General features: G+C 41.2%; 1 protein-coding gene and 1 non-coding gene across 2 annotated transcripts; both read left to right on the top strand.

Moving 5' to 3' along the window:
- The first annotated feature begins 562 nt into the window (after nt 1-562).
- Nucleotides 563-3,672, top strand: rps3a (ribosomal protein S3A). Its single transcript, XM_033968834.2, has 6 exons — nt 563-689; nt 1,276-1,379; nt 1,612-1,799; nt 2,908-3,116; nt 3,200-3,309; nt 3,509-3,672. The coding sequence occupies exons 1-6, from the start codon at nt 628-630 to the stop codon at nt 3,634-3,636; spliced, it is 801 nt and encodes a 266-aa protein (XP_033824725.1). The 5' UTR covers nt 563-627; the 3' UTR covers nt 3,637-3,672.
- On the top strand, nt 3,353-3,422 carry LOC117379503 (small nucleolar RNA SNORD73). The gene has a single exon (XR_004542083.1). It is a non-coding gene; the product is annotated as a small nucleolar RNA SNORD73 (small nucleolar RNA).
- Nucleotides 3,673-12,703: the final 9,031 nt, after the last annotated feature.

A 12,703-nucleotide genomic window follows, 5' to 3' on the forward strand; every position in this document is an offset into this window, starting at 1 on the left:
GGGTGTATGCTTATGATACCTGCGTGACATGTTAGCACACCTTTATACTGGTTGTTCTTGTTCTGAGATTAGTATAGCAGCTTAAATAATGATCTGAATACTGTTATCAAGTTATCAAAAGAATTTCTGCTCTGTAGTTGTGGTATAATTATAGGCTGACACTAAGGATGGTAGCCTATACGTTACAGTTAGCCTAAATGTATTGGGGTCAGGTGTAATATTAAACAAGTATAAAATAAACATTAATTTTCAATACAGATAAACTTGTAAGTTATTTTCTGTATAAAGGTTATAATACTCAAATCATTTACTTATAATGTAGCCTTATAGCAAAAGTGTAAATGACTCTATAAAATTATTATAATTAATACATTTTCCTTGTTGGTTGTTATTTATATATATTTATGCATGTATTTATTTCTATGTAACATTATTTATTAGTTAAAATAATAGGCTATTTAGACTAAATGATTATTTTGGTACTTCATGCAATGCTGCTTTGTTGCCACTAGAGGAAGCACGCAGGCACAAGGAGACCCGATCTCGCGATATCTCACAATCCCGCACCGGACATTTTAATCCTCGCGAGATTACCGACTTCCTCCTCTTTCACTCCCTGTAGCCAACATGGCAGTCGGCAAAAATAAGAGGCTGACCAAAGGCGGCAAAAAGGGTGCCAAAAAGAAGATGTAAGTAGTAAATTCGTACATTGTAAAGTAGCGTAATGTTTGCAGTTTGCACACGAGTACTTATGAGGAGAGGATTGTGAAGGATGACGCCGATATAAAGCAGATGCAGTACGGTCAGTGCTTGTGTCCTCACCGGCGGCCCCTGAGTCGCTCAGTGGTTCACATGGCTTTTCTGATGTCAAATGCCATGTCTGTAAAGCGATATTAACTCACCCACACGAACTCTTTCTTTCGCTACGTAATTTTAATCTTTTTAGAAGCATCTTTTACGGTGGCTTATTTGGAAACCTGCTTTGAGCTCTCCAAGGACCATGGTGCAGGCTTAGCACTACTGAGCCTAGCATTGCTAACAGTGTGACAGGGCTTCTCATAATTGCCCATTTTGTATGTATTTCAACTACATGGGGCTAAAGTAACAAAGGTTCCTTTCTAGTTGACGTTCGTCTTGTAAATTATTAATCTCGCTCTGAAATGGATTTGTAGACCATCTAAACTTCATGTTAGCTTGCTTGTTAGCATATGATGGATGAAGCCTTAAGTGTCTGACTTGTTTTTAAAATGAATAAATTGCACCATTTGCTTGCAGTGTGGACCCTTTCTCCAAGAAGGACTGGTATGATGTCAAGGCACCAGCTATGTTCAACATCCGCAATCTTGGCAAGACCTTGGTCACCAGGACTCAGGGAACCAGTAAGTTCTTGGAGCTTTATTACCAGTTTAACTTGTATAGTGCATTTGGTGTTGTCCCATGTAAGAAGCCTATACATTTGGAGATTTGGGAATGGGTGACGAAAACGCTTCCACTGATTGTTTTGTGATTACTTTTGTTTTGAGATTATCTGACTTTCCCATTTTAAAGTGGATTACTTAAACATGATGCAGTGTTTGTAATGGATTACTGACTTCCAATGCTGTCTGGTAGAAATTGCCTCTGACGGGCTGAAGGGCCGTGTGTTTGAGGTGAGCCTGGCTGACCTGCAGAACGATGAGGTGGCTTTCAGAAAGTTTAAACTGATCACTGAAGACGTTCAGGGCAAGAACTGTCTCACCAACTTCCACGGCATGGACCTGACCCGTGACAAGATGTGCTCCATGGTCAAGAAGTGGCAGGTAAGATCCCCCAGGTTTCAGGAGCAAACAAGGCATTGACATTTTTTGTTTTTCACTTGATGAAAAATAAAGAATAAGTTGCTTTATACCATAAAATGTGAAGGATGGTTACCAAAAGCCCTCAGGGGTCTTACAATGTGGTAGCCTCTATATAAAATGCATAAACCGCTAATAAAATAGTGCAAAATTCATATTTGTAACTTTAAACTTGATGTATCACATCTCTCAAACATGAGATTAAAATGAATTTGGTTCGAAAACTGATTGTGGACACTATGCTGATGTATTGGAAGTTTATGCAAAGGTTTCCCCAGGTACAAAGGAAGACAAATACTGAATAGATTGAATTAGTTCAATTTGGTGAATGTTAAAGGTCCTATAATATGCAAAATTCACTCGTGTTTTAAGCCATGTTATAATTTTACCTTATCAAAAACATACCTGGAGTTTTTGTTTCATTCAGTCTGTCTATATCTCTGAAGCTCAAAATGCTTTTTGCCATCTTGTGATGTCATGAAGAGGTACTTTTCACTCACCTTTATTTTTAGTATAATAAAGATCGGCAATTCCAGGGCTGAATCATCGACATGATTCTAGTAAAAGTGTATAGAGGTTAAAAACACAGTGGGGCACCTGCATTATCACATGTCATCACAAGACTGAAAAGAGTTCTCTGTTTGAGAGAAGAACACAGCCTAAATAGGCAGGTTTCATGTGTTAAACGTGAGAGAATGAAATACAACACAACTCCAGGTCTGTTTGTGATGAGGAAACATAACATGGATCAGGAAAGGGTGTAATATGAGCACTTTAAAGTACTTTATTGCCGTATAAAGAAATCTGTCCTCTACATTTGACTCATTCTTCAATTGGTTTCCCATATTAATTTCCCACTTTTTGCTTATTATTTTGTGTCCATTGCTTTTCCAACTTGAATTCTCCATAAATGGATTAAAGGCCAATATAATTCATTCATGACCTGAACTTCAACATAATTTTACTTCAGAAACCAAAATTATACCCTCCTTCAGTCTGTCTGACAAACCAGTACTTAATGTGTTTTCAAAAAGCCTCAGTAGAATAATGTAAATGTCTTCACTATGTGCAGACCATGATTGAAGCCCATGTGGACGTGAAGACCACAGACGGCTACCTCCTGCGCCTGTTCTGCGTGGGATTCACAAAGAAGCGCACCAACCAGATCAGAAAGACCTCTTACGCCCAGCACCAACAGGTCCGCCAAATCCGCAAGAAGATGATGGAGATCATGACCCGTGAGGTGCAGACCAACGACCTGAAAGAGGTGGTCAACAAGCTGTAAGTCCAGATCCTTTTGCTCAAGTTTGGCCTTCTCTTGTTTGTTCTTCTGAGCTAACGGTCTGTAAATGTGCTGCTTTTAGGATCCCTGACAGTGTGGGCAAAGACATCGAGAAGGCCTGCCAGTCCATCTACCCTCTACACGACGTCTATGTTCGCAAGGTCAAAATGCTCAAGAAGCCCAAGTTTGAATGTAAGCAGAAATGAAATGTGCTTTTTACTGTGGGGATGTAGGGAGCATGTGATGACAAACTGTTTCGGTCCCATATGATGGCCTGATTACTTTTCATGAGATCAGCTGACGTTCCCCTGTCAAACTGGTTTTTTGTTTTGTTTTTTTTTGGTGTACCTGTAGATTTCGCTGTAAGCTAATTGAATCTGTTCTCTTCCAGTGGTCAAACTGATGGAGCTCCATGGTGAGGGAGGTGCCGGCAGCGCTGCAAAGGGCTCTGGTGATGACGCTGGAGCCAAGGTGGAGAGGGCTGACGGCTACGAGCCCCCCATCCAGGAGACAGTCTAAACCCTGACAGATTTAATAAAAAATGTAAATGACCAACTGGCGTCTGTTCTCTATGGTATTTACAGGAAAAGTTGTTTGGAAAGAACTGATTTTTCTCAACTAGGGAAAAGCAGAGGGTTTAAATCTTTGTTCCATGAGGCAAGATTCTGCTTAATGTCTATATACCAGGTTTCTTCCACATATACTTCTCCATCCTATTCAATGTCTCTCAAGGGCAGAAGGAAATCTAAGGCAAAATTCAAAAAAGTATAAATTTAATTTTGTGCAGCTATTGTCATCTAAACTGGCTTTGCGTTGCGCGTTGGACTCCACCTGTGGTCCATATTGGCCCGTGAAGAATCCTGTACTTGATCATTTGAGCACTGAAATTGTCATCACTTGTCTGGTTACTTGAACTTGGTGTTGGCATGTGATAATCAACAAATTCTTATAGGTGATGGATACATTTTATGTGTCTCAATAATAACAGCATGTAAATAGTGTTCATTCTAATGTTCATAGAATATGGGTAAAACATTTTTTAGAAATTACTTAACTGTTGAAGACTGCCAAATAGTGGAACTCTGTTTGCTGCTAAAATGTGTTTTCCTTTTTGATTTAGGTTTGTATGTGTGGTTAGTTAAATAATAAGTTACCTTTTGATTTGTTCACACCAGAACCAACCTGGAAAAGAGACCAGACCATCTGGATAAATCCTGCATCCAAGCAGGAATGTTTAAAAATGAGAGGAAGGGTATATGCAGGGGCCCTCAGAAAGTGTTCAGCTAAGGGGACTGCTTCACTATTGATACTTCTAAAAGGAAAGGGAGTCTTACCGCAGGGACTGAAATTGGAAACAACCTAATTTAGGGTTCATAGTTAGGTGAGCACGATCCAAGTTTTAGGAAGAACTTAACTATTCATAAAACACTATAAAACCCAAAACATTAAATGAAATCGACCAAAACTACATTGTTCATATGAGCTCAGAAAAACCTGTTGCCAAATTCCATATCTTATTATCTCCACTAGATGGTGCAATTGAACAGGTAAATAAGGATACTACACATTGAACGACAACTAAATGTCTTTAATTTAGAACTATAAATACAAAAGTAGAATGAGAGTTGCTGATATACTGTGTTCCTCTTTTAAGACAGTCCATTTTGCAGGCGCTCCATGTCACATGACCTCTACATAGTTCCTTGGGACCAGGGCGGCTTTCCTCTGAGATCACCCAGGAACCACTCATCACTAATATGAGATTACTGCTCCATATTAGTGATGATGGAAATTAGTTAATACAGAATGTCAGAATGTTGTATCCTCATCAAAAATAAACCTTTTTTTTTTTTTTAATTAAAGCATTTTCACAATAATAAAATTAACATGCATAAACTGAATACAGGGACACTTTTTCCATTCCTGTCTCTGTCTCTGAAAACCGATTACAACAGAAATGTGAAATGTATATCAAATGAAAGAGCAACGTCTTAGCTATTTTTGGTCTTTTCATTCTATCTATCATGTACACACCCAGAGTTCAAACAGAGGCTTGGACGGCTGGGACAACACGCCCCACAGTGGGGTAAGTTGTCACATTTATCTTTATGTGTCATTTTTAAAACTAAAATGAATGTCCCTTTTTATACAAATAAGTTCCATTCAAGTAATGAGTGCACACTGTGATGGGAGCATCTGGTTTTCAGTCAGAGAGACTCAAGAGCCATTCTGACCAAAGAGCCATTCTAATCAAATCCTGTAAGCTGTGTTTTAGTGCTCTCACTGTGGTCAAATGGATTCAGGGTCACTAGAGAAATCTCCTTATTAATATGTGACCTTTATTCATTGATCTGGGTGTTTTGTTTTTAAAGGAGGGTTACCTATGCACTTCTCTGCAATGTGGCTAAAGTAACTTTCATACTTGTTATTCAATATGTAAATATGTATTAATTACATTATTTCAATGTCATGAAAAGTTATGACAAAATATTGCGTGTTAAATATTTATAGTTAAATATAGTTTCTCTATGAGCTGTACCACATTCTACATTTTGCCTGTAGAGTCCGGTGCGTTATCTTCCAGTCTGCATTTCTTGATGGCAGAGCTTCCACACAACACAAGCGACACAGTGTTTGGTCTGTCTGTGAGGTGTTAGTGGAGAGTGTGAAAGGGCCTGGGATTTGGATTAGAAATCTTCCCCAAATTTAAAGACGTGATGTGGACAACTCTGAGAGAGGCAAGAGTGTGTTCCCTCTGCCAGAACCTGAGAATGTATTCAGCTCAGGTTAAGTTTGAGGAGCTGCACAAAGACCTGAGACCTCACACTGTGGTCTGCAGTAATTCCCCAGAGGAGAACTGTTTAAAGGGCCCATATTACACTATTTTCTAATATATGTTATAATGTTGTTTCCTCATCAAAAATATACACAGAGATGTTTTTGTTTCACTCACACACGTTTAATACACAAACCTTACATATTTAGGATGAATTCTTCTGTCAAAAGAAAAACCCTCTGTTCCACCTTGTGATGTCATCATGTGGTAATACAGGAAGTGCTCCACACACCTTCACTAGAATCATTTGGATAATTTCAGCCCTAGAATTTACAATCTCTGATAAACTAAAGGTAAAAGGAGCTGTTAAGTTGAAAACTATCACTTCATGACATCACAAGGTGGAACAGAGCATTTTGAGAATTTTGAGCCTCTCACAAGTCTGTAATGTACATTTTCAGGAGTGTGGGCTCAACAAGATGGTTTGTACCCAGGGCCCAGAATTTGGTGCTACATCTCCGCTCCGGATATATATTTTGAGGAGGTAACAACATTCTAATGTGCCTTAAAGCTCACAACAGTCAATTTTGACTAATAAAGAACATTTAAAGACGTGATGGAGGTGTTTGTTCTCAGTGCCAGGAAAGAGCATGAGGAAGCCATATTTTTACATCTAGGCAGATGCGTATGCAATATTTGTAACTTGAATAAGTAATAAATACAGAAACAGTTAATTAACAAGTTAAAAAATGAGTTTAATTTATTTTATATCTGGCCCTTTGAGAGCAGCCATTTCACTGATGCGGCCCTTGGTGAAAATGTGTTTGACACCCCTGTCGTAGGCCAATGAAATTTGGAAGAGTTATGGGACACAGGAAAACAATCTTAAAACATAACTGAACCAATACTCACACAGGATGTTGGCCATACTAAATGGCAATTCTGCCACCACTTTGACATGTTTAAATGAAACCCATCTAGTCCTAGGTTTTTGATCCAAATGAGCTCACACTCCACATGCCACATCTAGAGATGTTGATAATCAACAGTTATCAACAACACGGCATCATAAAATGTCTTAATGTCGTGTTTCTTTGTGCTCACAGCCACATGTAGCAACCTACACAGCACATATTTTAACCAACAGTGCAAAATCAAAGCCTGAATAGAGCAGACTAATGAGCATATAACCAATGGTGACTATAGCGCCCCCTACAATATACATACACAGTCCAAAATTATCCAATTATCACAAAACCTGGGGAATTAATTATATTCAGCATAACATACAAAAAAGTCAGTTGAACCAACATCATATTCATTATCGTTTGGACTGTAGGAACATAAACATTATGTCACATTGGACTTTCCAAATCTATACACAGAGACAGAAATTACTTTATGCAAAGTTATTGAAAATTGACACAAACATTATTTAGGTCATTGCAATCAAAAAAGTGAGTTACACTATAGCTTTATTATGCACAAGGTTGCTGTTCAAAGCCATGGCCCCCACCATGTAACTATGGCTCCATGAATCACAGATGCAAAGTGCAAAGTGATTCAAAATTGACATAGACATGATTTAGGCTGCTCCAGTCAATTACACCATAGGAACCTTATTATGCACGAGGTTGCCGGTTCAATGCCCTGAACCATACCAGTAAAAGTCAATTGGTACACTTCACTTTGGGAATAGGGTGAAAAGCAGAAAATGGCCTGAGCGGCTGTCAGGAAGAGAGAATGGCATGTTGGGCAGTCGCAAACAGAGGAGGTCACATTTCAGGAATGGTTGCAATTCAGGGCTGGTTGCGATTCAGAGGAGGTAGTGATTAAGAGGCAGTTGCGAGTCCATGACAGGAACAAGTACATGTCGGGCGAATGGGAGGAACGTGTGTACTGTGGTGAGGGCCATCATCGCCGCTTGCGGCTTTAATTTTAGCTGTTTCTCATCTGTATTAAATACTCTTGGCCTATAGAATGTTATGATGTCTGAAACCCAGCAGTACAGCAAGGATTGCAGGTATATGATTAAGCTATTACATTAAAATAGTCAAATAAAATAAATATAAATACAATTATCCACTGAATGACAATTTAAAGTAAAAGAGGCTGTGGGCCCTGTGGATACACTGCCCGCTGCTGGCGTGCACCACTCCTTCACTCAAATGAGCCCAAAGAGGAAGAAATCATGTGTCTAAAGTGGGATGATATAATTACAGATGGAGGGCAGGGGGCTATGTAACTCATCATTAACCATTCTGAGAGATCATTTCACATTAATTAATGTGCACAGACAGTTTTGCTTCATGTGGAAAGGCACAGTAAATACAGAGATATTAACCAAGAACCAGGCCAACAAATCTGCAATCTCACACTGTTACACACCAATTCCACCATACAGTTCTGACCTGTTGTCCACCTCAGTTTAAAGGAACTGTATGTTATGTAAGATTTTGATTTTAAATTCTGTGTCTCCAGATATAAGGTAAAGATATTCAAATTAAATCTGACCATGATTCATTCTTAATTACAAAAACAATCAACATGTTGACAAAGTTTTTTATGTTATAATTTGGTGTTTTGATTCTCAAGAGGATTATCCAATCAGAAAGCAGAATGAACCTAACATGAGTCCTCATTTGAGTTCTCAGTTTCAAAGCTTAAATTGAGTTGCTTTAAACCTAAAAGGACTCTCTGATCTGAATCATCACTACATAAACTCCAGCACCAGCAGTTAATCATGAATCAGTGCTAGTGCAGCCTCTGCAGCTCAGTGAGTGAATTCTGCGAGGTTTCACATGCCCATATACTTAGAATGAGAAAAACTATGTGTCCTCTATCTGCAGGTTAAGGCTCTGGCAACTCAGGCTACATGCAGTCCTTTAAACTATGGGACTTGTAGTATGTTGTGATTTCACGTGAACCTATAAGAGTAAGACTGCAACTTATTTTCAAGAGAGCTATGGTGGTTAAAACTGTGATTCCCTTAAATTAGACAAACATACATTGTGGTTCTGGAAGTAATTTATTCTTCTACTTAAATAATGTGATTTCAAGGTAACTAAAGTCTATGTGGACAAACCTTTGGGGTCTGTTGCCATGAGTCCTGATAATGAAATAAGTGCCCTAAATGTCACAGAGGACGAGATGTCCCAGAATGCTGAGCTGCTGTGTCCCGTTAGCGTCAGATCGCTTTAGCCGTTAGCTTGTTATCTGCTGGTGTGGGGCCTTGTATGGACATGTCCCTCCACTGCAGATAAGAGCCTTTATAGAGACTTAAATTTAGAACGCAATCAGTGAAGGAACGCAGGTGAGGACAGAGAGGACAGAGAGGACAGAAAGGCCGGAGGATGGGACATAATCTTTTCCACAAATTGACACTTAACTGACGTAAAACTATGATAAATATTTACCACATGTACTATGCCACCAAACCAAGTTATAATAAGAATTAAAGCTGCAAGCGGCATCGAACGGCTCTCGCGGCCACACTTCACACTTGGCAGTCTCTCTTTTATTGAGGCTTTTGGCTGTACTTGTCACTAAACAAAGTCAACACACATTGGAAGCTCTGATGCAATAAAATGGAATAACATGGGATTTTCCAGGCATCACCATGGCAACACCGTGCAAAATACAACTTTGGCTCCCAGACTTTTTTGATGCGTATGACCTGAAGAGTCACTTCTCCAAATTTCATGTTCTTCAATGAAGCTAATAAGTTTTTATATTACTTTCAAATGTAGGAAAATTTGGAAATTTTCCCCTTAGGATAAAATGGGCTCTTTTATGCATCACCATGGCAACCAAGTGAAAGATATGACATCGATCCAACTGACTTTTTTGATTGGAATAACATGAAGAGTCATTGTGCCAAATTAACTTAATTTTCAGCCATCCATACAAGTGTATTTGTTACACTGTAGGGGGCGCTATTGTGGCCCTTTCACTTAATGTTGATGATGACATGTTAGCAAGAACAAATATGCATATTCCATGCTTACGGCATGGGTTGCTTGGTTACTGTAGTCAATGGGGTGGGGGGTGGGGGTGGAGAGCAATAGGTCCTACACCCTGTAGGGGCTCGGGCCTAATAAACAAAAATAATAATAATTTTAGCATAAACATACATCTGTTAACATTACAATAACATATTATACTTTTTTGAAAGCTCTGGACATTCCCCACATCACTGACGCACCCGTCATTCACCATCTCGTCAGTGTCACCCATTGACTCCCATTGCCTGTGGCATGAGTGCCTGGACAGTGACGCCAGGATCAATGCCAGCAGTGTGTTTAGGGGAAATGTGTGCTTTGTGCCACCTTGGCAAAGCCCATTGACTCAATGTACTACGACACTGGCTGAACTTATCCTGGATACATTTCTCTTATCAAGATAGACTAACCCAGACCTGAGCATCGCTGGTATATAAAATCAAATAAAAGTACGTGCTGTAACTATGTCCTCATCTCTCCTCTCACTCATCTGAATTCTTGTATTTGATTGGATAAAGAGTCGTCTTCTTATCTTATTTGGAAACCTATCCTGGTCCGGTGCAGGTTATGAGTTCAGGGCATGTTACCATAGAGATCTATCCCGACAGAAAGTGATCCAACGTCATAGTACTACTAAATCAACCCCAAAGTTAACTCGCTAACCCCCTAATCCAGCTTCATAGTTCAGGCCTCTGGTCTTTGGTGCCTGGCTCTTTGGTCCTAGTCCCTTTATAATATTTGCACAAAACTGAACACTTTATAACACCGGTCACTTTAATAATTCATGTTTGCACTGTTGTTCTGATACTGCTGTTGTATATATTTTCTACCTTTAAGTGTACCTTTTGATTTTTTTAAGCATATCTTTTTTTACTTTGTGCATTCCCTTATTTGTATTTGTATTTATTCAGTGTGTTTTATGTTGCACTTTATCACCGAAGTAAGTTCCTAGTTTGTGAACTGTGTTCACAAACGATGGCAATAAGAGTCTTCTGATTCTGATTCTGAAGTCTTTAGTCCTGGTCTAGTCCTAGTCCCAAATCTTTAGTCCTGGTCTAGTCCCAGTCCCAAGTCTTTAGTCCCGGTCTAGTCCCAGTCCCAGGTCTTTAGTCCTGGTCTAGTCCCAGTCCCAGGTCTTTAGTCCCGGTCTAGTCCCAGTCCCAGGTCTTTAGTCCCGGTCTAGTCCCAATCCCAAGTCTTTAGTCCCAGTCTAGTCCCAGTCCCAGGTCTTTAGTCCCAGTCTAGTCCCAGTCCCAGGTCTTTAGTCCCAGTCTAGTCCAAGTCCCAGGTCTTTAGTCTCTGTCTAGTCCTAGTCCCAAATCTTTAGTCCCGGTCTAGTCCCAGTCCCAGGTCTTTAGTCCCGGTCTAGTCCTAGTCCTAGGTCTTTAGTCCCAGTCTAGTCCCAGTCCCAAGTCTTTAGTCCCGGTCTAGTCCCAGTCCCAAGTCTTTAGTCCCGGTCTAGTCCCAGTCCCAAGTCTTTAGTCCCGGTCTAGTCCCAGTCCCAGGTCTTTAGTCCCGGTCTAGTCCCAGTCCCAGGTCTTTAGTCCCGGTCTAGTCCCAGTCCCAGGTCTTTAGTCCCGGTCTAGTCCCAATCCCAGGTCTTTAGTCCCAGTCTAGTCCTAGTCCCAGGTCTTTAGTCCCTGTCTAGTCCTAGTCCCAAATCTTTAGTCCCGGTCTAGTCCTAGTCCCAGGTCTTTAGTCCCTGTCTAGTCCCAGTCCCAAGTCTTTAATCCCGGTCTAGTCCCAGTCCCAGGTCTTTAGTCCCGGTCTAGTCCCAGTCCCAGGTCTTTAGTCCTGGTCTAGTCCCAGTCCCATGTCTTTAGTCCCGGTCTAGTCCCAGTCCCAAGTGTTTAGTCCCGGTCTAGTCCTAGTCCCAGGTCTTTAGTCCCGGTCTAGTCCTAGTCCCAGGTCTTTAGTCCCGGTCTAGTCCTAGTCCCAGGTCTTTAGTCCCTGTCTAGTCCTAGTCCCAAGTGTTTAGTCCCAGTCTAGTCCTAGTCCCAAATCTTTAGTCCCGGTCTAGTCCCAGTCCCAGGTCTTTAGTCCCGGTCTAGTCCTAGTCCTAGGTCTTTAGTCCCAGTCTAGTCCCAATCCCAAGTCTTTAGTCCCGGTCTAGTCCCAGTCCCAAGTCTTTAGTCCCGGTCTAGTCCCAGTCCCAAGTCTTTAGTCCCGGTCTAGTCCCAGTCCCAGGTCTTTAGTCCCGGTCTAGTCCCAGTCCCAGGTCTTTAGTCCCGGGTCTAGTCCCAGTCCCAAGTGTTTAGTCCCGGTCTAGTCCTAGTCCCAGGTCTTTAGTCCCGGTCTAGTCCTAGTCCCAGGTCTTTAGTCCCGGTCTAGTCCTAGTCCCAGGTCTTTAGTCCCTGTCTAGTCCTAGTCCCAAGTGTTTAGTCCCGGTCTAGTCCTAGTCCGAGGTCTTTAGTCCCGGTCTAGTCCTAGTCCCAGGTCTTTAGTCCCGGTCTAGTCCTAGTCCCAGGTCTTTAGTCCCTGTCTAGTCCTAGTCCCAAGTGTTTAGTCCCAGTCTAGTCCTAGTCCCAAATCTTTAGTCCCGGTCTAGTCCCAGTCCCAGGTCTTTAGTCCCGGTCTAGTCCTAGTCCTAGGTCTTTAGTCCCAGTCTAGTCCCAATCCCAAGTCTTTAGTCCCGGTCTAGTCCCAGTCCCAAGTCTTTAGTCCCGGTCTAGTCCCAGTCCCAAGTCTTTAGTCCCGGTCTAGTCCCAGTCCCAGGTCTTTAGTCCCGGTCTAGTCCCAGTCCCAGGTCTTTAGTCCCGGTCTAGTCCCAGTCCCAAGTGTTTAGTCCCGGTCTAGTCCTAGTCCCAGG

Source organism: Periophthalmus magnuspinnatus, chromosome 1, assembly GCF_009829125.3.
Source record: "Periophthalmus magnuspinnatus isolate fPerMag1 chromosome 1, fPerMag1.2.pri, whole genome shotgun sequence".
In the NCBI taxonomy this organism is placed as follows: domain Eukaryota; kingdom Metazoa; phylum Chordata; class Actinopteri; order Gobiiformes; family Gobiidae; genus Periophthalmus; species Periophthalmus magnuspinnatus.

Coding starts and splice junctions, on each gene's coding strand:
- rps3a (XM_033968834.2), top strand. CDS start 628: ATGGCAGTCGGCAAAAATAAGAGGCTGACCAAAGGCGGCAAAAAGGGT. Junction 690..1,275: donor AAGGGTGCCAAAAAGAAGAT/GTAAGTAGTAAA, acceptor ATTTGCTTGCAG/TGTGGACCCTTTCTCCAAGA. Junction 1,380..1,611: donor CACCAGGACTCAGGGAACCA/GTAAGTTCTTGG, acceptor GCTGTCTGGTAG/AAATTGCCTCTGACGGGCTG.